Source organism: Haemaphysalis longicornis, unplaced genomic scaffold, assembly GCF_048455015.1.
Source record: "Haemaphysalis longicornis isolate Haplotype H1 unplaced genomic scaffold, Haemaphysalis longicornis Haplotype H1 scaffold_7, whole genome shotgun sequence".
Lineage (NCBI taxonomy): Eukaryota > Metazoa > Arthropoda > Arachnida > Ixodida > Ixodidae > Haemaphysalis > Haemaphysalis longicornis.
The window spans coordinates 63,830,415-63,855,906 of NW_027526422.1; the positions used below are offsets into that span (position 1 = coordinate 63,830,415).

At 47.7% G+C, this 25,492-nt stretch overlaps 2 protein-coding genes across 5 annotated transcripts; one reads left to right on the top strand and one right to left on the bottom strand.

Annotated features, from left to right (window-relative positions):
• Nucleotides 1-1,804: 1,804 nt before the first annotated feature.
• LOC144145821 (sin3 histone deacetylase corepressor complex component SDS3) lies at nt 1,805-13,087 on the bottom strand. Its single transcript, XM_077677577.1, has 11 exons — nt 12,806-13,087; nt 12,168-12,237; nt 10,231-10,378; nt 9,761-9,917; nt 8,210-8,317; nt 5,737-5,856; nt 4,861-4,922; nt 2,478-2,511; nt 2,311-2,395; nt 2,157-2,241; nt 1,805-2,010 (listed from the first exon to the last, which is right to left on the bottom strand). Exons 1-11 carry the CDS (start codon nt 12,933-12,935, stop codon nt 1,909-1,911), a joined length of 1,101 nt encoding a protein of 366 aa, XP_077533703.1. The 5' UTR covers nt 12,936-13,087; the 3' UTR covers nt 1,805-1,908.
• Nucleotides 13,088-13,312: 225 nt separating this feature from the next.
• Sf2 (splicing factor 2) lies at nt 13,313-20,790 on the top strand. Of its 4 annotated transcripts, none has more exons than XR_013317597.1 (5): nt 13,313-13,598; nt 14,503-14,666; nt 16,377-16,549; nt 17,737-19,055; nt 20,165-20,790. XR_013317597.1 is itself a non-coding variant. In XM_077677576.1 (4 exons), the coding sequence occupies exons 1-4, from the start codon at nt 13,432-13,434 to the stop codon at nt 17,902-17,904; spliced, it is 672 nt and encodes a 223-aa protein (XP_077533702.1). In that variant the 5' UTR covers nt 13,313-13,431; the 3' UTR covers nt 17,905-20,790. The 4 variants fall into 4 exon arrangements, 1 of the variants encoding a protein (XP_077533702.1); XR_013317596.1 differs by having other exon boundaries at nt 17,737-17,985; nt 18,720-20,790; XR_013317598.1 differs by having other exon boundaries at nt 17,737-17,985.
• The last annotated feature ends 4,702 nt before the right edge of the window (nt 20,791-25,492 follow it).

Below are 25,492 nucleotides of genomic sequence, written 5' to 3' on the forward strand. Positions count from 1 at the left end.
GATTCCCTACAGTCTATTTCAGATGTCCTAAAACTTATTTGCTAGATTGCTTGATACCAGAAAAAAAAAAGGCAACTGCAAATTAAAATATAGTATTGCTACAGTGTAAAGATATATGAAAAAGGATTGCTATTCATATGATAATTGTCGTGAGCATTGAAGGCATTATGCTACCTGTGAGCAACTCTCATAGCAGTGCAACAGAATTACAAATAAAAGAAACAAATCACATTTTCCGTTTTTCTCGAACGACTGTTGAGGTCATGGGTGGGCTGCCGTTTTGAGTACGTTGAAAATGTTCTGGCTATAATCACGCTCCAAATGTTAGGCAGAGAGCGAGTGAACGAGAGCAGAGAACGTTCTAGTCAAGACAATAGCTCAAACGGTGCTTATTTTCATTTCATACACAAATGCAGCACCTTACATAGCAGCTTAGGCATGGCGTTACTAGAGTGTACTAGGAGATCCTTCTAGTACACTCTAGCGTTGCTGAGCACAAGCTGGCTGCGTCTATTCTTGGCTGTGGCAGCTGGTTTCTGGTGAAGGGAAAAAACAAAAACCACCCCATGTCTGCGAGATTTTTGCATACATTGGACCTCCGTTATGGCAGTGAGGACAAAACAGTGTGGACAATAAATCTTCAAAACTGAATTCTAAGTGGATAGCATTGTAGCTGCAAAGATAAGTTCTTTGAAATAATCTGCACATTCACTACATGGCATAGATTATTGTAGACTAGAAGCGTGGGCGGAGGTCCAGATAATGCAGACACAAATGGAGAAACAAAAGAGGTGCCAACAAGTTGACTTTAGTGCCCTGTTATTAAGGTACTGAGGAAAGAAGCCACTGTTTCCGATGATTGGACAAAAGCTTTGCGAGTCCACTTCACTGTGTTTGCAAATACCTTTTAACATTGTTAAAACAGGCGCTATGTTTCCTCGCTAATTCCAGCCTTCACTTCACACTCTGCTCCAGCACACAGAGCTGAATTCATCTTCAGGGTGCTGCTCCCCAACCTGAGAGACAAGTCTGTGCTTGATGTCGGTTCTCGACTGGGCGTCGTGCTATATGCCGCGAGTTTCCTGTAGCCTTGAGAGAGCAGTTTTATAACGTGCATATCGCAATAAAAAGCCTCATGAAAAGGCATCTGCTACCATGCAAGCTTGAACATTGAGCAGGTGGGAAGAGAATTCCAGTTCTCTCTGCTCACAATTTCTGTACCTCGGTGCAATACGTCTTGTTCCTGATATCGTACTTCAGAACCACAGGTCATGAGGGTTAGCCTTTTCTGCCTTTATGATTGGTGGAGAGCGAAGTGGCAATTAAGCTATGAAGGATGTAAGCATGTGTTTGCAATGTCAAACTCAATTGCTCGCTGTTTTGCAAGTTTCCTGTGGACATCATTTGTTCTTGATGTAGCTCGTATAGTTTGTGGTGGGTTGTCTATATGCCAGTTCTCTTTACTTTGGCGTACTTTTAACCCGCACTTATCTGCCTTTCAGGCGCACGCATACTCCGCAGTGAACCCGATCACTGGTGTGGAAATGAACGCAGACCTTTGCAAGATCCAGGAAACTGCCATCGAGCATTTTATCATGGATGATCGGGTTAAGGTAAAATTTCATGGTGCCCACTGTGAAAATTGTAAGTAGCAGCTCTTGGTACAGAAGTTGCTATACACTGCTATGTTGGTTGCGCTCTGCTATGGCAGGCTGGACTTTATGCTGAGAATCTGCTTGTGGAGCCAGGAAACGTAGCATCGCTCTACCCACAAGGGAACAAATGAGGCACATCACAACAGTGGTTTACTCTTGAATGGAAATGTACACTGGGACCTTTTATTTTGAACATACTAAATGGTATGCGTTATATACATGCGGGTGTTCCATCTGCACGTGCAAGGACGTGCTAGCATGCTGCTGACTTCCGCCGCAAGACGACTTTTCCTTTCAGGAGCTGCGAGAGGTGGATCTTGACCTTGCCACTATCGCTGGTCTTCTTCACCCAAAACTGCACGCAAGACACACGACACAGTTCTAACAGCACTGCTTAACATTCAAAGGGATAAAACGCTACACAACTTTACCGCACAAAATTGAACACTACACAACTTTACCGCACAAAATTGAAAGTGTCGTTGAGTTGGACAATCTCACCTCTGATGTGCCGACTGCCGAGATGACACCGAAGAAGCGGCCCATGTCCTTGGAATCCACACAGACAGACTGGCCTCGCTGGTAGCTGGAATCGAAAATTCAGTGAAAGTTAGCACAAAAAGCTAACAAGCCTGTTTTGCCCGCCAGCAATTACCATTTCCTCTCGTAGAACAGCTTGCCATCTTCTATCCGGGCTTCGATCGCGTGCGAGCCATGATCCACGTTCCCAAAGTCTTCGTCTGCAGTTAACAAAAAAAAAAAAGCAATTTGTATGTGCAGAACAAAAAAGGTATTCGCATCTTGAAGCAAACGTGTACTCACAGTCTATTCTTTTGCTGAGGGATGCAGTTTTACCCTGAAACGATAGCAGTTGACATTAAGTGGTGGCCTACATACCATCTATTGTGCTTCAAAGTTCACACAAAGGATACTGCTGCGCATGTTATTACTTTTCAACGTGGAACAGTATCTCTGTGCCCAGTGTCAGCGCATAGAAGATGTCTTAGTGTGGACTGTATAGTAAATCAAGTTTACAATAACCATCAACGAACTACATTTTTCTTTGTGCCGAAATTCCGATGGTACAGCGATAAGCCACTTTATACCAGTATTCGGGCAGTCCAAATGCACTGAAAACCTATTTGATTTTTTTTTCCTAACACGATATACAGTGGAATCTCGGTGATACGAATTCGGTTGATACGAATTTCGTTGTGATACGAATTTTCAAAATTCCCCGGCCAAAATGCATTGTACGCAATGTAAAAAAATTCGGATGATCCGTTCGCATTTATCACCCGGTGCGGGTGATACGAACACGCGAGCCGCGAGCAGATGACTGCGGCGTGGACGGGAGGCGGGAGTGTTTGTGCGGCCGTGTGGCCTTGGTCGCACGCAGGCACAAAATCATTAAGCGTGAACTGGATGGAGCGTTTTCTGCTCACGAAAACGCGCCGCGCAAGCCACAGGCGCGCTGACGCCACCGCGAATACCACCCGCATGCGGCGCACGGCGCGGTAAGCCGCGGCAACATGGCGGCGTCAACGGCCGCGAAGTAGGGCGGGTGGCTCGACCGACCGCTTCTGACCACTCTTTAAAGAACAAAAGAAGTTGCTTATGAATTAAGGGAGCTGATGAGTCCGAAAACGACACTGTAAAGCATCGTCCGCGCGGCTAGGGAAATCGCCTATCAAATATCCGCCACCGTGGTAAGCCTAAACATCTCCGGCGGAGCCAGCGGGCTGTCCGGATCAAACTGCCGCCATGAAGAGCGTGCCTCCCCGTTGGCGCAAGTCAGCAGGCTCCTCCCACTGCCGCGCGCGTCGCGCGTCATTTTACGAGCGAGGTAAAATCTGTCATGGGGGCGAAATCGTCAGCGCGGGCGTCAAAAGAACGCGCGCGCAAACGCCGACGCACCCGAATGGCATGCGGTTCAGGCTTGAGTTCGTGTGCGCGCGTCGCGTCGGCGATGAGCGCGCGTTCTTTTGACGCCCGCGCTGACGATTCAGCCCGGCACCCAGGCGCCAGCCTCTGCCTCGGTTACCGCTAACTGCATTGGGAGGAGCCTCACGACTTGCGCCAATAGGGAGACGCGCGCCTCATTGTGATTGCGGCAATTTCGGAGCGCTAGCAGCAGCTGGCTGGGCCACCTCCGCGGTGGATATTTGGCGTAGATGACAATTTATAGTGCTTCTCCCATACTGTCAGCTCCTTTCCCGCATGAGCAATTTAATTTACACATTGAGCTCCGTTTTAACAAAAGGTTAGAAGCGGTTGCTGAAGCTACCTGCACCTCTTCGCGGCAAGAGCCGACGCCATATTGCCGCCGCCTGTCGCATGCGCAGCACATTTCCATTTTTTCTCGTTTTCTGATGATACGAATTTTCGGGTGATACGAATATTTTTGCCGCCCCTTGAGATTCGTATGATCGAGATTCCACTGTATGTGTTGTTTTTGTTTTTTAACAGCAGAGGCGGTGCTACTGGCCGTAATGTGTGCGGCGTCATGAGAAAACCCTGGGTCATAGTTACTTCCACTGTATGTTGCACACTTGAGCCCGTGCTTTACGAGGAGTGCCCGATGTCGTCCAGGCTTGCACACGGCGCTCACAAAGGAATACCAAGAAAACAGCACACGTGCGCCCCCGCTTCACGGGAAGCGCACAAGACAGCTCGCGCTACAGACACCCAGTTCGCAAAGCCAGTTGCCACCTGTTCTACCTCGTGCTGGTGCGCTCCACTTAGGGAGACATGCAAAAGCCTTCGGACAAAATTATCCGGGCCCACCAGTCATGCATGAAGAAGACAACGATGTAGATGGATGTGACGATGACTACTACTAACACACTGAAAATCGATGATGGAACATGTAAATAAACCATTTCAAACCTAACGCATAGGTGTCCTTCAGTGCTTACTTAGAAAGAAATCCTCCATATTCGCTATGGTTCAAATTTTGCGCGACTTAGTGCAAGCTTGCCAATTTTTTTAAGCAGCAGTCACGCACTAATGATATTGGCCTATGGTGTCAATCTAAAAAATACTCACAAACTCACAAAGCAAAGGGCATGCTCAAACCACAAAAAATAAGCCGATATACAGATAACCAAAAGCAGACACATTTCTTCAGAGCCTATAATGTGTACAAGGTGCTAAAAGCCACAAAGAGCAAAGCACAAAACCAGCAGGGAGATGCATTCAGTACCTTGTTTAAGATCTTCAAGTCGTCATGAATTTCCGCCTCGTCCAGAAGGAAATTCAGCTGGGGTGGCACAGTCAAGGCAGGATGGCGACATTGCTAGCACAATTGACAACTAGAAGCAGTAAACAATAGCGAGCAGCCCTTGAAACTCTACACCAAATAGCAGCTACATTTCTGCACTTCAAGCAACTCGAAATCTAAACTTCAGACTGGATAAGCCAAACTGTACGTTGATGCAGGCATCAACATGAGCAAGTGTCAGGGAGGACAGGGCTTGCACTTCGCAAGGAGGGCTATTCAGATGCGCATATCTGCACTCGATACTATTGTACAGCCACTCTGCACCAGGAACTCTGTACTTGGAAACTGAAGTATTGGGGGGTGATGAACTGTTCTGGCACCACATCTTGTACCCCAGGAAAGCACTGATCGATTGTAGGGTTTAACGCGCCGACGCGACGCAGGCGATGAGGCGTACCGCCAGGGGACCTTTAACGTGCACCGAAATCTCGTACACACGGCATTTTTGCTTTTTGCCTCCATCAGAAAAGCCGCCGCCGCGGCCGGGAATCGGACCCGCATCCTCGTGCTCAGCAGCACAACGCCTCAGCCACTGAGCCACCGCTGCGGGTACCCCAGGAAAGCAGTAGCAAAGTTGTATGTGCCCCTACTTTGACATGACAGTCACTGTAGTGGACATCAGACACAATGACTAATTATGATATGGACTGCTACCTCATGTCAATGCCTTCCAACTCATGGTTCCGTATCCTCAATTAGGCATGTAGCCACGGTTGCAACAGCCACAGGTTGTTGCGCTAAGTTTTAGCGGACACGAGACAAAACAAAAGGCTCGTCTTTCACGGCGTCAAAGGATATTAGGCGAGGTCTTCCGCCTTTTCTCAGGCATGGGCAGTGGGTCGTTTGGTCTTCTCCGAAGCTTTCTAGTTGTGACAGACTTCACCTCCATGGAATCTGCGCACCACGGCAAGCTGGAACCTTTAACAAAACAACTTCAATGCAACTGACAAAAAAGCAGAAACTGCAAAGCACACAACTATTACATCAGGCTTACTAATAATTCAGCTGTGCATCTAGCAGTAACCACAGTGGTTCGTAGATGTGCATGTAAATTTTAATCTTACGTGTGGGCTTCGCAACTGCTAGCACTGCACTTAACTTGAGTGCTCAGGTCCTTTAGGCAGCATACCACTGCTACATGGGTGTTTATAAAGATTTGAACCGCATGTCACCAGACTCAAATGCCCCCATCAAGCTGCTTCGTGATGTTTTTCAACACCATTGGGTCAAAATGCCATCTTGCATACTCTCTTATGCTGTTTCTGCAGGCCCCAAATAGAAAAAAAAAAATGCGAGTAAACTTGCAAAGTACTTTACAGATTTTAGACAGAAAGAAAACCACAGTAATGAAACAAAAGAAAAATGCAAAAAAGGACTACTGTGGCCTGACAACGAAGTCTGTTTCTAGCTATAAGCTGAACTCCCCATGAATTCGCATTTTGTGAACAAATTGAATTTAATCCTGTTTCTTTATAACTAACTAGCCCGATTCTGCTCTGTAATTTCGTTTTTTTACTGTTTAAACACCTCAACATGGCACGTGAGCACTAAAGCTTTCAACTGCCATTGAAAATTGTCGAGTAGATCAACAAAACTTGCAGTTTGAATGACATCGGAAATTTCAAAGGCCATTCGACTAGCACGTCATTTTGAGACAGCCGTGTAGCAAGGGTACTAGGTTTTATAAACAATACCATGAATACTTGCCCGTGTGACACTACTTTATACAGGTACCGCCAGTTCGAAGCGGTTCTAGAACTTCAGTTTTATTAAATTTGCTCCAGAAAGGCTTCGTTAAGTATTGCAAAAGCAGTACTTTGTTATACTTGATTATGGTCATTTTAATTTAAAACAAAGGGAGAGGTGTTACCTGTTCAACTAGAGCAAGCTAATACTAAGTCATTTTGCTGTTTTTGGTGCACTGTTTGTTTTGAAACATAGGCCTCACAACATTGCACGTAATTGCTGCAAATGCTATCCATTCAAATGGCTGTAATAGACATCCTAGCTATGGAAAAGCTTCAATTCAAGAGTTACAATCACGAGATGATGTGTTGCGAATCCACCAAGAGATGGCACTGGGAAAATTTGCATATAACTATAATAATAGTCGAGATGCAACTTCAGAGCATTGGCATCATTTAAAACTTTACCTTTTGCTATCAGTTAATTATGAAATTTTTATACCAACAAAAAAGGCACCTTTTATAATTTTTTTTTCAAAGTCTTCTCTCAAATGCAACAAGGCTTTTTAACGCCGACTTACAGTTGCACGGTTACAGAATTCTTGCGCTACATTATCTGCTGCTAAGTGCACGAAATCCCATGGGGCAAAGCATACCACAAACACTTGTCAGGCTTAACACCACCACCTAATGTATGTAGCATGCAGCTGCATTTCATGCGAACTTATATCTAGCAGAAACTTAGTTAACATTGCGGACTACGAAATTGACTAAAAACTGTTGAGTTTTACATTACCTCTGAGTTTTACATTAATGTGTTCTTATGCCCCAAACAGTTAACCCCCTGCTTGGCACAGTTGGAAAAAAAGAAAGCGCTCTAGACTTAGCTTTTTTAAAAAGGCCACGCACAGCACAAACTGCACTTGCTTCATGCAAGGACATGGAGCCAGTGCACTGAAGGTGTAATTCAACGAGTAGCCTCTACGTTTACCAGCAGCAGCCAATGAGAAGCCTAGCAAGTTGAACAAACAAAACTTTAGGGCACACTTTGCATAGGATGCGGCAGCAAAGGCGGCACGATGGGGTCTAACAATAATAGCAAAAGGAAATTGCATTTTATTTCACTGGAGTATATGCTTGAATTTTCTTGCACATTTTTATAACGTCCACTGAGCTTGTTACAGACGCAACCCATTTGCACACCATGCTTATCGCTTCTACAGTCAATAGCTGCATTTGTTCAGAGCTTTAGTAGCGTGCAGGCTTAAGCTTCAGTTATTCATAGTTAACAAATTCCAAAGTCTTAGTCACCACAAAAAAGAGCTAGCAAATACCGTCCTGCGTTAACAGTCTGCTAACAATTAAGCGCGTAAATGGGTGAGTCAATTCTGGGATCACAAGCAACATGCAGCTGAAAGGGAGTAACCAGCACCCAAAGCCGGCGTATTTTCACACCGCTCAAAGGGCGTTCGTTGAAGAGTTGCGTGGCCGCAGCAGAGTGGGGCTGGGAGGGTGAGTGCTAATTATTCCCCTTCAGCAGTTTCACTCCACCTACAGGGTTTTCCTCCCCTCCATGGTCGACCTACGTATAGTTGCGAGCTGTCGAAAATGCTGAACCCACACGCTTGCTTCACTGCGGCCCCATTGCGTGTGCCGGTTCCGGGAAGAAGGCACGACTTTTTCCCCGGTCTTGCCTGTGTAAGAGCAGGGGGCGTGGTGCAGACACACTGGGCACTTTTACACTAGACTTTTTTCGCACACTGTGTAAAGCCAATGGCGCCGCCGTCAACGGTCTCACTCGGGCCACACATTCCAAGTGGCACCAAATGAAGTCGCGACTTCTCAGCGTGCTCAAGTCGCATGCAAAATACAAGTATAGGCTTAATATAGAGGGGAAGCCACGTCAAGTGATTCATTCATAAATTCACTGGTTTCAGTTGTTGCATTCATGTTCACAGAGCTTTACGTTTTCAATAAGTATAGCATACAGTCAAACCTTGATGTAACAACGCCTTACTTACAGCCAAAAACTGTCAAATCCGTGAAGTTGAGGTTTCCACATTTTAGCAGCCAAAATTATGCTACTGGTGCTTATATTACAAAATTATGTTACAGGTTGTGAGCAACATGTGAGCACTGCCGACACCACCAGCCATTTTTTTTCTTCTTATGATCAGAAGTAGTAAACCAGACATTGAACAGTCATGCTACGTGTTGAGCAAAGCTCAGTGGGGGCTGAGCCGAAGCACTTGTTACCACCACAGGGCGGCGCCAATGTACCATCACCATCATTATGGTTTGTTAAAGCTGAAATAACCCTGTTTTGTTTATAACCCCGGCCCTCACTTCCCCGCAAGTAAGAATGCCCTGTGCGCACGCCAGGTGTGCCCACGCAGGTGCGGACCCCGTGACGTACGACACCAGCACGGCTGTGATTGCAAATTGACAAAAAGATTGGTTTGTTACACCGAGGATTGACTGTATGTGTCAGGCAGAGGGATTTAAGTGAATGCACCACCCTGTACAAGAGAATTATAAACATACAGGGTCATGCTGACCGTGCCATGCCACAATGTCCTGCATGCACATCTGCCCCTTCGTAAACTGGGAATATCATAGCACAACTGAAGCACATGGAATGTGCGTACAAGAACTAGTGTAGGGTTTTACAGATAGCCATGACTGCATTTCATCCGATCAGGTGTTGCCATGAGACATAGGATGACATTTACTAGAAAGCGCACAAATCTCAACTTCATTTTGGAAGTGTTTCAGCTTCTGTTTAATAGGGAAAATGAAAGCGAAGTGCAAGCAAGCAAGCAAGCAAGCAATCAAACAAGCAAGCGAGCAAGCAAACAAGCAAATAAATGCATGAGCAGGATTTTTCAGACGCGTCTTTATGCAGGCTTCAGCTTAGGCAAACCTTTTTTTAAACTGCTATCTGGATGCATCTTGTTGAAGGTGGATATACTACCACGCACGCACAAACTGTTAGAACCGACCCAAGCATAAGAACATCCCGAGAGTGAGTAGCTGCGAAGCAATGCACTCTGTGTGGTGCAACCATCATCTCCCGCAGCCGCCATAGGGGAGACAGTGGAGCGGGGGTGAGGAGCAGCAGGAGGAGGGGGGCCTACCTCCCATGAGCTCGATGGTGCTCCTCTCGGCCTCCACCATGCGCCGTTTCTCTTCCAGCTCCATGATGAGCGACTCCCGCAGGTCAATCTTCTTCTCCTCAAACTCCCGAAAGGCCGCCTTCTTCTCGTGCGTGTACTCCCGCTCCACACGCTCAACCTGACAGAGGCACAGCAGCGCCAGAAAAGAAACATGTATACAAGTGGCCCACAACCTTCGAGAGTGGCAAAACACCCCTAAGGCACATCACGAGCTGTAACCTAACACCATTCTCTAAACAACAAAAGGAATCGGAAAAGAAAGTCAGACAAGGCTTTTCTCCACCCCCACTCTGAACCTTTGAGGAGGCACAATTAATGCGGAAGGCAAAAGGTAGAAACAGAATCTGCTTCACGACAACCTAACCACCCCTCAACATTTTCCCGGTCGTCTACAAGGGGTGCCCAGAAGGGTGTGAGAGAGAGAGGGGCACCTCGTGGGACTGGAAGACCTCGTTCATGAAGAGCCGCTCCTGGTAGTGCTGCTCGATCTTGCGCAGCCGCTTGAGGTACTCGGGGTGGCTGTCCTCCTTCAGCTGGGCCAGCTGCTTCTTCAGCATGGCAAGCTTGTCCCGGTACATCCTGGGCACGCAAGGGCACACAGGCGGTCTCTTGACAGAACGTACGTCAAGGCGCTCCCCTCATCATAAGGGCCTAGAGCAGGGGGTTCTCAAGCATGTTGGTCCCAGGGAACCCTGCTAAGCTCTGTTAAGTGCCAAAGAACCCCCCCCACCTCTCGCCATTTTTCATTCCGTTCACCCTACATTTGTGCGCAATAAATTAAAAAAGAAGCAAGCTTGCCTGCTTTGGAATTGATTGCACGTGAATGTCGACTTTACGCCAGCGCGTACGCTAGTGGCACCTATCTCCAAACAGGAGAAATGCGCATGGGGGTAATATAAGGCAGAGATTCAAGTCGAATAGTTTAACCACGCAGGCCATTTTCAGAATCTGGCTGGCTATAAGCTGCTGGCAGGATTTCTTGCTCAGCCCACGCCTTTATGTTACGCACCGAGATGTGCTTACTGACACTCGGGCATGAATAATGGAGGTTCCTTAGGTCAATCGCACCTCGGGTTCACCATCTAAGTTACTTGGCGAGTGCGGAACCAGGAAAAATTTATCAGTGGCTCGTGGAACCCCGAAGAGGGGCCTGCAGAACCCCTAGGTTCCGCCGAACTTGCTTTGAGAAACTATGGCCTAGAGAATCCCCCCTCGTGAAAGGTTCACTCCTAAGAAGTGTTCCCCCAAGTCTCCAACGCACTGATACTTAAAGTCCCAGAGCTACAGCAACCAACAAGGTTTGAATTTGAAGGGGAGGGCCAAACAAATACCTCTCATTTACAGAACAGCGGGAGTGGGGTGCGGGAGCAGGCTAGGGCCCTAGGATGCACTTGTGTCCTACGGCCCAGCAACACACCTTAGCCACTGAGCTACCACAGTGGGTAATTCATGACTTTTTGACTCTCAAGAATTCAATGCTTGGAAACAAGCTCGCTGGTTTTCCCCAGTGCTTAGTTGAGTGATACGTAGCACGGAAGGCAAGAAAAGCATGAAACACATCTACTTATTGAGCCGTAATGCACTAATTCAGCACCAGCCTAGGTTGTGCGAGTAATTTGAAAATAAAGTTTTGGCCTACTGTTAACACACAAGAGCACAGACAAAAGCAGACTAGCATGTTTCATTGTGCAGAGTAGTAAATAGGTTATTAAAGCAAGTGTTCCAACAGATGTTTAACACATAAGTAGGTGGCAGTAACAATATTACGTGGTGTGCACAATACTCGATGCTACTAAAACAATTTACAGCAACTATCAACACACAAGCATCAGCAGCAAAGAAAGGTTTCGTTTCAAACAATGGCGGGAAAACTAGATAGAAAGACGTAATGCTTTATGGGAATTTTACAGAACAAAAACTAAACGACAAAAGGGTATTGCCGAAACAGTTCGCGATTGTTCCGGGTAGGGCACGATACGAATTACAGCGAAAAACGCGGTTGATTTTCAGTGTCTTGTCAACCATTTTCAAGAAAGTAGGCACCAATTTGTTTTTCGCTTCGTGAAAGAGGCACTACCAAGCTTTCTACGTAGACATACGTTGCGCTTCTGTTCGGGAACAAGGCCATCTCGAAAGATCATTCAAATTAGGCTGCGATATCCGTACCACCGTTCAGATGCAGCCCCAAAATGCGTACGATGAGCGATCATTAAAAGATGCCTCATAATACGCCACTTGAGGACAGTCACAACTGCTGATGCATCGCAAGAGCCTGATCGTGGTCGCGTTGATCAACACACGAAATCCAATCAGAGCGCCAACGAAGAGAACTAGAGTCCTTTCTAGGCTATGCCACAATGGAACTTACTGCTCCTTGATCTCCGTGCACTCTTCCTCGCGTTGCTTGACCATGTCCGTCTCGCTCGCATCTTCAGTGTCTGCACAAAGTGAGCGATCGAAAAATAAAGCACGTGCCGAAGCCCGCAGGAAACGGGCGCTCGCCGCCAGGAGCCCCATTTCAACTAACACTTTGCGCATGAACAAAAACAGTTAAACTCCCCCCCAAAAAGTCTCGCATTTGACTGATTATCATGGGCGATTGCACCGTCAAGGCATGCAATGATGTTTTTTTTTTTTTTTTAATTTCGATAGAGGTGCCGTGAACGGGAGCATCTGGAAAAAGGTGCAGACGACGAAGTGATGCCTGGGTTCTAGGTACTGATGAGAAACACGACGATGATGATGCGCGTGTACTTCAAACATGCGGAAGTTGGAGAAGGAGAGGAAACCGCTACTTTATGTCATAAGATCAGCAGACGCGCGATTTGTACAAAACTGTTGGCAAGGGTCGGTTTAAAATCATGGCTTCCGCAGCTGTGTGCCGATGGTTTTCAAATGTTGGGAAGCCCTTCCTTTTCTTTCCGGTGTGCGGAGATGCAAGATGTACCGGCTGATTAGAATAGTACATTTTGAACCGTCAGTATTTGCCACACATCGCCGGCCTACCTTCATCCGAATCTCTGTCGTCGTGGTCCAGAAAGTCATCGAAGTCAATGCTGTCGTCGTTGCAGTCGGCGTCGTTTCCGCCATCTTTATGCATGGATGCGAAATCTGCCAGGTCCTGCAGATACATCATAACACTGAGATACCTCTCGGTTTCTTTTTTTCACAGGTAAAAACTACCCGCTGCTCCAACATCCGAAAACGAAGCCCGCACAGGATGAAAACTACACTCGCTTGAGGCAACCACAGCTCAATGACAACAAATGCTACGATTGGCTGATACATAAAAATATTATAAAAAACGATTTACGTCATTGTCAGATGTGTAGCTGCAAGTGTTCCGCCACTATAAACAATCTATTTGCTAACTTTACTCCGTAATTAAATATTTTTTAGTGTTTTAAGGGCAAATGGGCATATTTTACACTACATCAGCAATCACTAAATGTCTGCCCAATCACACGCTGCCAATAAGTCGCGAGCCTTCTCTTTACTTCTCTTTTTTTCATTGCGCATTTTGCGTTCTCGTTTTCAGCGAGAGAAAGCGAGAAGACAATCTTCGATCGCGTTGTTTGGCGATTATCCTTCTTGTGGGTTGACATTGTAATCGTCGGTAATCCGGGTTAATCATGTCTTTCCGAGGAAATGAATGCCGCATTTACGTCGGAAATTTGCCCCCGGATATCAGGAGCAAGGATATTGAGGATCTCTTCTACAAATTTGGCAAGATAACGTTCATCGACTTGAAGAACCGGAGGGGTCCGCCATTCGCTTTTGTTGAATTCGATGACCCCAGGTAAGCGTCCACGTAATCTCCGCCTGTAGACACGCATTTGCAGAAAATGCATTTGAGGAGTGGTGACCGCTGAAGAAAATGACCCGTTTGATGCTGAATGCGACGCCATTACAAGTCTGCGCAGTTTTCAAGGTTGTGCGGGCACCACCCTTCCAAGTTTGTTTTGGCGTTTCGCGGAAGTCGCCCTGCCCCAGATTTTTCTTTGCTCTGCTGCTTGCGAGCACTCGCCAGATTCTCGTCTGTTAAACACTGTCTTGTGCGCGAGCTCAATCGACTCTATTCTATTCTAGTCTAAAATGCGCAATGTGGGCCATATCTTTGCATACGACAGCGCTCTATTTAGCCTGCAGCCTTTAGAGTAGGAACCGCCATACGTCGTAGTAGACCTTGGGGATCTTGTTCGAAGTATTCGTGCACGGAAAAGTTTGCTGGTCGTTTAAGAATTCGTTAGCCCGCGTAAGGAGTCTATTATGCATGAGCAGTGCGCTGTCCGTATCACACTGGGTAATGCGCCTGGTGCGCATAGAAATTTTCGATTCGCAGCTGTTAATTTTATTGCGTTTGGCCCGCATGCTCACTAGGTAAAGGCAGTGCAAAACCGTTTTTTCACTTCGCGGGCTTTCACTTTGAGTTTGTGCATGTTGACGAGCTCGTTTCGTTATATTTCTGTTGAACGTGCGCTGTGCAAACGTGTCGACTTGCGGTGTTGCGCAATTCTCGCGTGACCCGACATTGCAGCTCCGAGGCTCGCGTGCGCTTTTGCTTCGTGGCTTTAGCGCAGATGTGTCCAACGTCATCGTGGGGCGAGTAGCGCGCACAGATGGAATGGATGTCTGGCTAAAGTGACATTTCCGTCCGAAAATGTCTGCCATGCGCCGCTCAGTGCCGCCTCCTCTTTTTGCAGAGATGCCGAGGATGCGGTGCACGCCCGCGACGGCTACGACTATGATGGCTATCGTTTGCGCGTGGAGTTCCCTCGGGGCTCTGCCCCCGGGCGAGGGAGCATGGGGCCCGGCCGTGGCCGTGGACCCCCGGCTCGCAGGTCTCAGTACAGGGTTCTTGTTTCAGGTACGTTTCCTTGTGTATTCGGGGGGGGGGGGGGGGGATTCTGCTGTATTGGCAATCAGGGGGAGCAATTAATGCTTCCTATGCAGCTACCAACCCCTTCATCTAATTTGTATGACGACGGTCATTGAGCCTATTGTCACTCGATGTTCTTTACCCTGGCAATACCAACTTTTTTTGTGACATCTACATTACATTGCAGTAACCAACTGCTTTGTGTGGCTATTTTTTGCTGCTGGGATTCATTTGCTGGTGGAACTGGGCTCCAAGAAGCTGGGAGTCGGTTAATGGTCATTGTATAAAAGTGTATTCACAGGGCTTTGGACCGTGCGGAGGCGCTACCTGCACGGAGGCGCGAACGCCATATTTAAGGTTGCACTGCACTGGCAGTGCGTTTCCCGACGCAAAACGTGGTTTGCGGCGTGGTGCCAACAAGAATGTTGGCGTAGATGGTGTTTTTTCTGCGTGATACGTGGGTTTGAGAATGCCTTGTAACAAGTAGTCAGCATTGTTTTTGCTGCGAAATTTCGGATGCGCTGTTCACGTCACCTACTACCACGAAAGCAAGCGCGCCGAATTTCTCTCTCTCTCTCTCTCTCTCTCTCTCTCTCTCTCTCTCTCTCTCTCTCTCCCCCCCCCCCCCCCCCTTTGCTGTTTCAAAGCTAAGGCCAGGGCAGTGCTTGAAGATGGTTGGTATAATTTCGCACGACTAATGCAACTGCCCAACAGTTTGACAGGTGTCCAGCGTGTGCATAACCCGGTGTGTTTCGGCGATTTCACGCTATCTCGGTGTCATCCCCATGCGCCGATTTCCTTATTTCCTCCGTTGCTTGAAGCGACCGTGGCTCGAGTTGAGAAAATTTCTTCACCCAAGGCTGCGAGGATATTTAATGTGGTGGTGTGTAAGATGAGGAGCTAGTTTTACCGTTCCACCCAGGCATGTTGCACGCTTTTGAGGAGTATGAGAGACGGTGAGGTGCACTGGCGAAAGTGTTCTGTGCGTTGAAAGCACAAAGGTTGTCCATTTGGGCTCCTAATGAAGCGGAACAATTACACACAGGGACACACAGGAACAATTGCACACAGGTAAGTACGTGATAAGATTAGGTATGGTGTCGACAACAAAGATCCCACCGATGATTTTCAAGTGTTTTCCTTTCGGTAAAGACGAAGTGAAAATTGTAAGCAGAACGAGATTATGGAACATGCTTTAGCAACTTCGAAAGCAGCGCAGAGACAAGTGACAGAGTGCTCTAGTTTGTCTCTTTCAAGGCATTCTCAAACCCAGGAATCGCGCAGAAAAAACATCGTCCACACAAATGCTCTTGCCAGCACCACGTTTCGCGTCAGGAAGCGCGCTGCCTGCACGGTGGAGTGCAACCTCAACTATGGCGTCGCCACCGCGCGGTCCAAAGCCCTGTGAATACACCCTATTCGCCCACACAAATGCTTCTGCGCAAGTGCATACAGGTAGCTTGCACCGACATTGTAGCAACCATGTTGGTGCATAGCTGCACTATAGAGGGCGGTAAACTTACCTGCCACTCTTGTCTCGGCCAGCATCTAGAAAGCTGCGAGGAGGGCACCAGGAAAGGCAGTGGGGACGTCGTGCAAGCCATCTATACCTCGGGCTCTGATCCGGTCTGTTTTTGCTGTTTATTGTGAAGGAATGTTCATGGGTGTTGGTGCATTCCTTCCCTTTCCACCTTTTAGGGTTGCCCCCAAGTGGCAGTTGGCAGGACCTGAAGGATCACATGAGGGAAGCTGGTGATGTGTGCTACGCCGATGTGTTCAAAGATGGCACTGGCGTGGTAGAGTTCCTCCGCTACGAGGACATGAAGTATGCCGTCAAGAAGCTGGATGACTCTCGGTTCCGTTCCCATGAGGCAAGCTCCGCACATTCCTTGTTCATGCTGCATGCATCTTGCCTTGTGTGTAGCTCGCATTTGTAACGCATATATTGCTGTCGGTGTTCAGTACAGTAGTGCAACCAGGCTCTTTCCCTCGAACAACTTCTAGCCTAGCACGAAGTACCCAGCAGTCCTTTTGCTGTGCATAGAAGGCCCATGGGTTTGAAACCCTTGGTTGTGTGGCTGAATTACAAGAATGTGTTTGCAGCATTTTGCTGCATGTTGGCAAAATTCTTGGCGGGCCAATTTCTCTAACTTAAGACCCAGGCTATGAACTCTCCATTCATGTGGCAGTCCTATTAAATGAAATGTAGCGCAAAACCCATGCCCCAGCATACTGTTACTCGGCAAGAGTGTGCTATTGGCATGCCCCTTTTGTCTCTTGCTTGTGACACAGCAGCTTTTCCTCGGTTGCATAGCTATTCAACAATGCTGTTTGCCTACTCAAATGTGCTCTTTTTGTCTCTACTTAACCCTTCAGCCGCCAACCCAGAGCTGTACTTGTCACATGAGTTCGTACCAACATTGCCAACAAGTCATTGTCGTCAATCGCTTTGCTTGCAATTTTCCACCCTAGATGGCGGTAATTGTCTATGAAAAACCACATTTCGTGCCTTTTGCACATGTTTTAAGCCTGGCAAAAGTCATTTCATAATGGTGCTTTGTAAGAAGAGTGCCGGTAGCGGCAATGCCGTAAGAACAAGAGGTGCTTCTTGGAGCAGAACGGAAAGTGTTAGTGACTACATGGAATTTGTCCGACAGCGACTTTGACTTTACCCAGGATGTTGCTTCAGATGACTGCAAGAGTGGACATTGGCATGGCATGCATTGAAGGAAGGCTGCTCCGGCTGTTGAGGGTGGCTTTCAGCCGAAATCAATGTAATATATTTCCAAAGGCAGAATTGCATGAAAAAAAAATTGACCAGTTGAAAAAAAATTGGCGGTTTAGATTTGCTTTTCGCAAGTTAAATTGGCGGTTAAAGGGCTAAAAAGGCACTGGTTTATGTGCTGCTGTGGTGGTGTGTAATGCCTGCACGTACAGCCATAAGTAGGCTGGGCTGAGAGTTTTTATTCGACTGCCACACTTAAGATGCAGTTGCGTGACAGGCACCTGGGGTGTTCACCGTTGCAGCAGTTGTAATGGTCTTTTCCCACCATTGCAGGGCGAGGTGTCGTACATCCGAGTGCGGGAAGACTACAGCAGCCGTTCGCGCAGTCGCAGCCGCAGCTACTCGCCACGTCGTGCCCGGGGCTCACCTACGTACTCACCGGCCCGCCGGTCGGGCTCGCGGTCGCCGTCACGATCACGGTCCTGTTCGCACTCCAACTGAACTGAGGACTGACCGACTTGCCCTGGGGAACAGTGGACGGCACTATGCGCTCACAGCAGGCAACCTTTCTGGCTCATTTTGGTGAACATTCATTGTGGCTTTACTCTCTCCCTTGTTTCATATATACATATATATACCCTGGCACTGTAGCACCCTTCCGGCTGGATGTTCTCAGAACTTGTTTCATTTTGCTGCTATCGACATTTTGTTTTGACATTGGAAAGAACTGCTGCAGGGAAAGACCCCCTTGATTCCTCTGTACAGAGCATCTTTTTCATCCCAATGAAGTTGAAACGGCATTCTGTGAATGCATAATTTTAGCAGCTGACATGCTTTACTATGGAATTGTGTAGACATGCTGACGGGATTTTTAAACTCCTGCTTAGCAGTAAATTCCACCTCATAGTGTGTAGAATGCAGTTCTCTCATTGTTAGCATGCCACATTAGAGCTGGATACATTGTGAAAGCCAAGCCTCTGTGCTTAAAGCCACCAACGACCTTTTCATAGTGGTCATGTGTGTATGTTATTTCATTTCCCCCACAAGTGTGTGCCTGCTGTGTACAGATTGTGTTGTAGCCTCATTGTGGTTTGTTTGTACACGAGATGTTAAAAAAAAATCTCATGCAGTTTCAGCCAGCAAAGTTGTGTGTTTGCACTTTGTAATTTCAGCTAGTGGCACCCTAGTGTTCGTTTCCTCTGCACCCACAGTGGCTGTGAAATGTACTAATGTACTTTTTAAAGAGAGCCTTTCTGTGTGTTGGTGGATGGTGACTAGCGATGCCCATCTGTCTCTAATTTGTTTGTCTTGTCTAGATGCCACAAAGCGGGAGGATGGCACACACCGCTGAGGATCGCTAAAGTGGATATGTTTGTGGACACACACGTTCGGATCGGAGGAGCTTAGCGGGAGGATTGCGGAGTGGCGCCCCGCCTGAGGATTTGGCACGGCGCATCAGGAAGGGAGAACGTTCAGTAGAGAGAGCGAGAGAGCAGTTCAGGCGGAATCGCAAGAGGAGAACGAGCGCAGCGCTGGGAGAGGAGGAGCACGCACAAAACAGGAGGAGCTGGCCGCGTAGAGTAGGAAGGAGCGGCGTCGCCCCGGCTCTGCACATGGAATTGGCCATCAGGATTTCGGAGCCTCACCTCAGGGTAGGCCCCCTCCCCTCAACCACACCACCTTGGCGCTCACTGATGGTCCTACGCGTGGTCTCGCTTGTTGCGCCTTCTTGTCTCGGGGGGGGGGCTTTGCCGGGTCAGGGGGCTGCTGTGGTGCTGTCAGGCGTACCCCCTTCTTAGTTTCTCCTCTACCTCGGGGCAGCCTATACACACATGCTTTGGGTTTGGTCTCCACTAACATTGTGCACTCGCGTTCATTAGCACTGCTCCCATGCGGGCGTAACAGTCTGGCGTTCTCTGCTGCACAGGAGTTCCAAGGGAGACTGCTTCTAAAGATAGCTAGGGTCTTGCTTTTGCTTCTACTCTGTCAAGATCGTTTCCTCCTCCCTAGACTTCCCGGGGGAAATGGGCGGTGGGGTAGTTGCTCGTTTTGCTTGTGGCCTGGAACCCGGCAAAGCACCTTGGCTTGAGAACCGTACGGGGAGCCTACTGTGTTTTCAGCTGTCCGCTGAGTTGGGGCTGGTGTTGCTTCAGGATGACAGGCAATGAATTTTTTGGGGGGCCCCTAACTAACGGTTTTGGGAACAGCAGTAACACATTCACTGTGCATGAGCTTGAGTCCTGATCCTTGCTGTGGCATACGCCACACTGCTGAGACTGTCTGGCAGACATAGCATTGCACCATGCAAAGAGCCGCATTCCTGTGGCAGCACATAACGTGACCTGAATGCAGTTGACGCATTGTGTATGGATCGTTGGTCGTTTTTATCATGGGGAGAGTCCCTTGAGCACCATTATGTTGGATCTTGCCTCAGGGACAGTGTGTTATGTAATTTTCGAAGGTTCGTGTGTGTAAATTGGGTCAGCACAGTAGAGTGTCCCCGTACGGTTTTCACAGCCGGTGTGTTGAGACGAGTAACTTCTCTGCATGCTTGCCGTGTCGTTGCAAAGTCTTCTCCAGGTCATGAATGCCTTAGCTAGGCTGTGTAATTTGAGACAAGCTTATCTGTGTGTGTGTGTGTGTGTGTGCGCGTGTCTGTGTTCCTGGGCAGTTCTTTCGTTGTAAAGTTATTTTTTTTTCTTTCTCTGGCCGTCGGATGGTGGTGCGTTGCTAACCGTCCTGTCCTGTTTTCTTGCCAAAGGTCTCACTCCTGACGAGGAGGAGGACTGACACGCAGGGGTTCAGGACCTGTTTACAATCGTGTGTGGAATCTGGATCATAGGATTGGATGCATTGGATCCACACATGGCAGGATTCAAACAGGTGCCGTAAGAGTCGCAGGGGCTGTGCGGGGAACGGGGAGGGGAGGGAGGGGTGGCTGCGTTTGGGTCGCTAGGGGGGTGGTCTCTTCTGGGGTCCTAGTGAGGGCTTCTGCATTGTTTGCACCAAACGTGCTGCAATAGTTGTAGTTCTGTGTGCAGTAAAATCTGCCGCTCAAGCGTCGTAGCTTCGCTGTGACTTCTCTTTTAGTGGTACCTAAGCCTTTTGCATGTTTGAACTTTGAGTGTTCGCTGTAGGTTGCTGCTTGCACATAAGCTTGTCGCTCTTTGGTATTTTCAGGAATGGCATGTATTGACGGGTGAGTATGTAAACAGGCATTGACTCCCCTTGCTAGGGTTCTCTGGCTGGCAATTATGATGCTGAGCAAGGCAGCCGGCCAAACTGTAATCGTGTTCACTGTGCTTAAGTTGGCATTAAATCAACTTTTGATTTTTCATCTATTGCCTGTGCAGAGGTCCAAATAAAGATACATGTTTCACATGGAAACTAAGAGTGCAGTGCCTACCGCGTTTCACATGGAAACTAAGAGTGCAGTGCCTACCGCGAACATAGTTTAAGAGAATGTTTGAATGCTAAAAGCTACTACTGGTGGCAGCGTGGGAAGGCGCCCTGTGGGCTCTTTTTGAACACCAACACCGGGGAGGGCAACATCACACTACGCAGGTGGCGCCACATCTGTGGTAGGGTTAGCAAACTTGCTACTTTCTGCTTAGTGGGAAAGTGTACATGTTTTAGCTGAACAACCTTGCTGTGCCACACGTGTCTGCAACGGGTGACAGTGTTAACTGATGTCCTAACATCCCCAGACCCAGCAGCTCAGATGCAGTCCTGTTGCTCTGGCTGGTTGCTGAGAGGGGTCTATATGACCTGTGGGCAAATGTACAGTAGCCTCGTTTTGATCCTAATTATGCCTAGGGTCTAAAGAAGTTTTCTTTGAAGAAGCATGGAGTCTGGAAGTTTACCGCATCTCATTTGCTCTGCAAAGCAGTGTGCAGATCTATAGTTTAGAGGCTGCTGATTGCAGGCCCACCTTGCAATCTTTTTAAAGAGCATGCGTAGCTTCCGTGAAAGCAACCTTCAAAATTAATATTGAAGTTCACTCAAGAGTATTGGCCGCACATTAGATAGGTTGCAGAATGCAGAAGTAACTTGTACGTCAGTTGAGATGGTCTGTAGGCAGTCCTCGGCCCACCTGTGGACTGATGGCCACGTAGAAATGCATAAAAAAATTATTGAGCGCCAGGTAGTGGCCTAAGCGGTTCCTTGGGACTGATATTTCGGGGTTCCTGTTTGGGGGCCAATAGTCTGACTGGGGGGAACTTGTGCGAGATGTTAACTGCATCTAGCTCAATTAATGAAGCTGGAAGCAATGTTTTAGGGTTGGCAGTTTTATTTGGTTGTCAAAACATTCGTGGTAGAAAATGCTAATGTGGGTATGCTTGATTGCCCGCACCACGTGAACCAGCTTGGGCAGGGTTGTATTCAGCCATCAGTTTCAGTGGGGCATGAACTTAGTTGAATTCGCCAGCAGTGGAGAATGGGGTACAGCTTTCCCTATACCTTATGCTGGATGCATTGGCACTGAGTTGGTGTAGGGAGTGTAGGCTTAGTTGAATGTACCTTGGGGGTCACAGTACTGTTGGTTTGCTCTGGTTATAAAAGCATTCTCAGTTGCAGTTGACTTCTCCTGCAGCGCAGGTCTGGCCTGGGATTTATTTGCGGGACTTCGGGGTCACCTGGAATAAAGTGTGTTGCACTGTTTGTTACCTGTGTCTCTTCTTTTCCTGGGTGTCTGCATGCTGAAGTTATTCAGGGAAGAAACTTCTCTGCCATGTGGACCTGTGCAGAGGGGGCAAGGCAAAACCCGTAGTGATAGTGTATTCGGCACAACGTTTATGCGCTTCACAGGGAGCATTGGTGTGGATGCTTGCGACTAAGCTGATAAGAGAATCTGATCTGGGGCGGTATTCCCGAGTTTTGTCCCTTTTGCGTCCCTTTCAAAAGTGTCCCTTTTGGCGAGTCCTGACTGGCTAAAAGCAAACAACCGGAAGTGACGTAACCCGAGCGCGGCAAACCTACTGCCAACTTTTCTTCATGCTGCCCACGTCCACTGCTTAACCGGAAGTACGTCACGATGAAAGGGACGTTTTCAAAAGGGACAGTTACGAGAATACCGCCCCTGGGTGGTATTGCCAAGCTGCATCTTGAACAAGCCTCGATTGGCTGGAGGGGATGGAAGTTCGATGCAGGACAAAAGTGCAAGAGCGGTCTCCCATTTGTCTGACCACAAATTGAGCAAGGGTGGCTTAGGTTAGGTGTGTTGTGCACAGTAATAACGCTGCCTTGTTTTGTCTCATCTTGTTAGCCAATCGAAGTGCGACCTCTGCAGGCCCCTCGAGACGACTGAGTTCCCAAGTTCACGTGACTGAAAGAATAGGGATCGGAGTGAATGCATGAAATGGTCAAATGTACAATTTCGTGATGCCTTCAGTAGTTGTGTTGCAGAGGTTTTTCATGTTGCCTGCTCGTGTAAAGCCTAGCAAGGTATTGAAACGTGGCAGGATGTTGCAAAAATGCCCTTCAAGTGTGGTCAAACACTACGGGGTATCCCTTGCTTAAATTTTGTTTTTTCACTAAAGCCTTGAAAAATCTGAACTTTTACTGCTCAAGAAACGCAGCAGAGGTTCCCCGTGCCAGACATTGAACTCGGTCAATGGTAACCCTATGCCCCTGGTCAGTACCCTAGAAATTCTCGGCGTAAACGGGTGAGACAGCTGCGCAATATGCGCAGATTTGATACAAATTTGTTTTCCTGCGCCAGGCTGCTCCAAAAGCTTGAAAATTGCAAAAATTCGCGCCAAACTGCTCCAAAACAGTCTGAGAGCCAAGGATTTTAATGCTCCCGTCAGTTCAGTGGGGAAAAATGCTTACTGACAGCATAATTTTCCAACACCGCCAAGGTGGTGCTGTTTGTAAAGGTTTGATTGATCATTCCATAAAAAACCCACAAAATTGTCGCCGAGATAGTTTTTTCGAAAGTCGCAATCTCGGTTTCCACGTGTTATATTCCGTGCATTTTTAAATTGTTCCCATCGAAAGCCATTGCAAAGTCCTGTAGAAAATATACTTATGTGTATTGAAGCGTCAAACCGCTTGTGCTTGTTGATGAAAAAAAAAAAAAAACGGGAATTTTTGGAGCGCCGTATCTCCGGAACGACATCTTGGTGTGAAGATGTGAAAACATGGCAGCCGGGTGAAGTTCCTTGTGGTTCAGGCAGAGCGCTCTTCGTTGATTTATACCTTGGTTTTAGTTATGGGGGCGGCTGGGTTTACATTTAGTTGTTTGATCGGTTGCGCGGCTCAAAAGACGGGAGTTATTCGAAAACAACGCGGTGCCCGCGAATTCGCAGAGTTTCGGCCTTGAGTCTGAGGCCAGTGCGTGCTTGAAGTGAAATTTTGGACTCATTTTGGTGTTATAAAACGCTGAGTGTTTGCTGCCTTTCACAGCGAAGTTGCGAGCGACGGGAATGGGATGATCGACGCTGCAGAAGTGGTGGCGCAGGCTACATCGCCGCAAAATGTTCAAGCAGTGGACGGGCTATTATTGCACGCTAGTAGTAATGGTTCATTTATCTGAAATGAAACTTAATGACAAAAGGGAGGTGGCTAAACATACCAACGGTACTCAGATTATTATCGTAGTGAACGTGTACCTTGGGGATTGAAATGGGAGGGCAATTTCGGCATTCACATGATAAAAATGCCTTACGATTGCTTAGATTTTCAATTCGATATTTCCAATGGAACTCCACGCTGTCTATGCATGGAACCTAAGAATTTAAAAATGGCTATAATAGCATAGTAAATGATAGTGCAGTTTATAGTAAAAAGGTAGTGCAGTTCGCACCTTGTGATACTATGGTAGAAAAAAAAACTTTATTGAAGGCTGTTTCAGTGTTATGTAAGTTCAAAACCGATTAAAAAGTGCACGTTTCTCCCGTGAGTTGCCAAAAATTTTATTTTTTTAGGCTCCTAAGGCGACATAATAAATGTCGTTCTTCTGCTCCAAAAACTGCTCCCAAATCAGATTCAGCTGTCTCACCCCTGCGTAAACTTTAGTGAGAGACGGAGCAGGCTTTGCAACCATCCGAAAAGTTCAAGCAAGAAGTCGCCCATCTGATTCGCCGTGCAATTAACATGCCGTGGTCTCGAGCACTTGCGGCACTCTTACCTCACTCTCGAGAATAGCAAGAGCGACAAACTAAATATACTTACCCGGAAGGCCTACAAGCTTGCACTTTTCTACCTTCGGCAACTTCTACAGACAAGCTAAAAAAACGGTCTGCACAACACCTGGGAGGAACTCGCTGAAGCTCGCAAGACCAGCCAACTAGTAAAAAAAATGGCATCGCCACTCCGTGGATGATGGCGAGAGTACGTGGATGCGAAATGACATCCAAGTTGCACCCCGACCGTCATTCGATTTGAGCCGTGAGTTGCACCTTCATTATTCCCTACATTAAAATGCAACTCGCGGTTCAAATCGAATTTCGCTTAGTGGTGGTGTGCGCACGGATGACGCGGACGGACCTTGAGAGGTCCTAAGGTACTCTGCACCGTTACAGGCGAGGGAGTAAGCCGTTTGATGCGGGTACTAACTCGCGGTCGCAGCCCAATGGGAAGACTTATTTGGTGACGCTAGGTAAGACGACTGACACTGTGGTTTACCAGACACAGGCTCGAATCCATGCGGACGGACATTGTGCTAAGGTACTCCGCACCTAAAACTCCAAAATGGAGCGTCACATGCTACAATGCACAGGAGACCTGTTGTATCAAACAGCGCATCCCCCTGGCTCTATGCCAACTTGTCACCGTTGCTTCCATCCCAGAGATATGCATACCGAAGAACAGCCAGGGTCATCACCCTCAGAAAATCCTACGGAGAAAACAAACCAGCGGTCCGGTACACATGCTGCGCGGTACCCTTGAAAGTCTGCATGCCATCAGTGTTGTCAACAACCATGGCACAGTACTCGCATCGGCCGCAATTCCAATACCGGACAGAGTCTGCAGAAGAAATGCCCTCGCTGCCACGACGGGCCCGGACTACCTCACTAACATCCGACTCCAAAACTGCTTGTCGCAGTTACCAACTAGGTCGTGTTTCTGGTCAAGCCATTCGCAA

What these genes read in the sequence shown, in the direction of transcription:
- Sf2 (XM_077677576.1), top strand. Translation starts at nt 13,432, where the DNA reads ATGTCTTTCCGAGGAAATGAATGCCGCATTTACGTCGGAAATTTGCCC. An exon ending in GTTGAATTCGATGACCCCAG is followed by an intron (nt 13,599 to 14,502) that starts GTAAGCGTCCAC and finishes CTCTTTTTGCAG; the next exon opens with AGATGCCGAGGATGCGGTGC. An exon ending in CTCGGTTCCGTTCCCATGAG is followed by an intron (nt 16,550 to 17,736) that starts GCAAGCTCCGCA and finishes CCACCATTGCAG; the next exon opens with GGCGAGGTGTCGTACATCCG.
- LOC144145821 (XM_077677577.1), bottom strand. Translation starts at nt 12,935, where the DNA reads ATGATGTATCTGCAGGACCTGGCAGATTTCGCATCCATGCATAAAGAT. An exon ending in AGGTCTTCCAGTCCCACGAG is followed by an intron (nt 9,918 to 10,230) that starts GTGCCCCTCTCT and finishes TGCCTCTGTCAG; the next exon opens with GTTGAGCGTGTGGAGCGGGA. An exon ending in CGGCAGTCGGCACATCAGAG is followed by an intron (nt 2,011 to 2,156) that starts GTGAGATTGTCC and finishes TCTTGCGTGCAG; the next exon opens with TTTTGGGTGAAGAAGACCAG.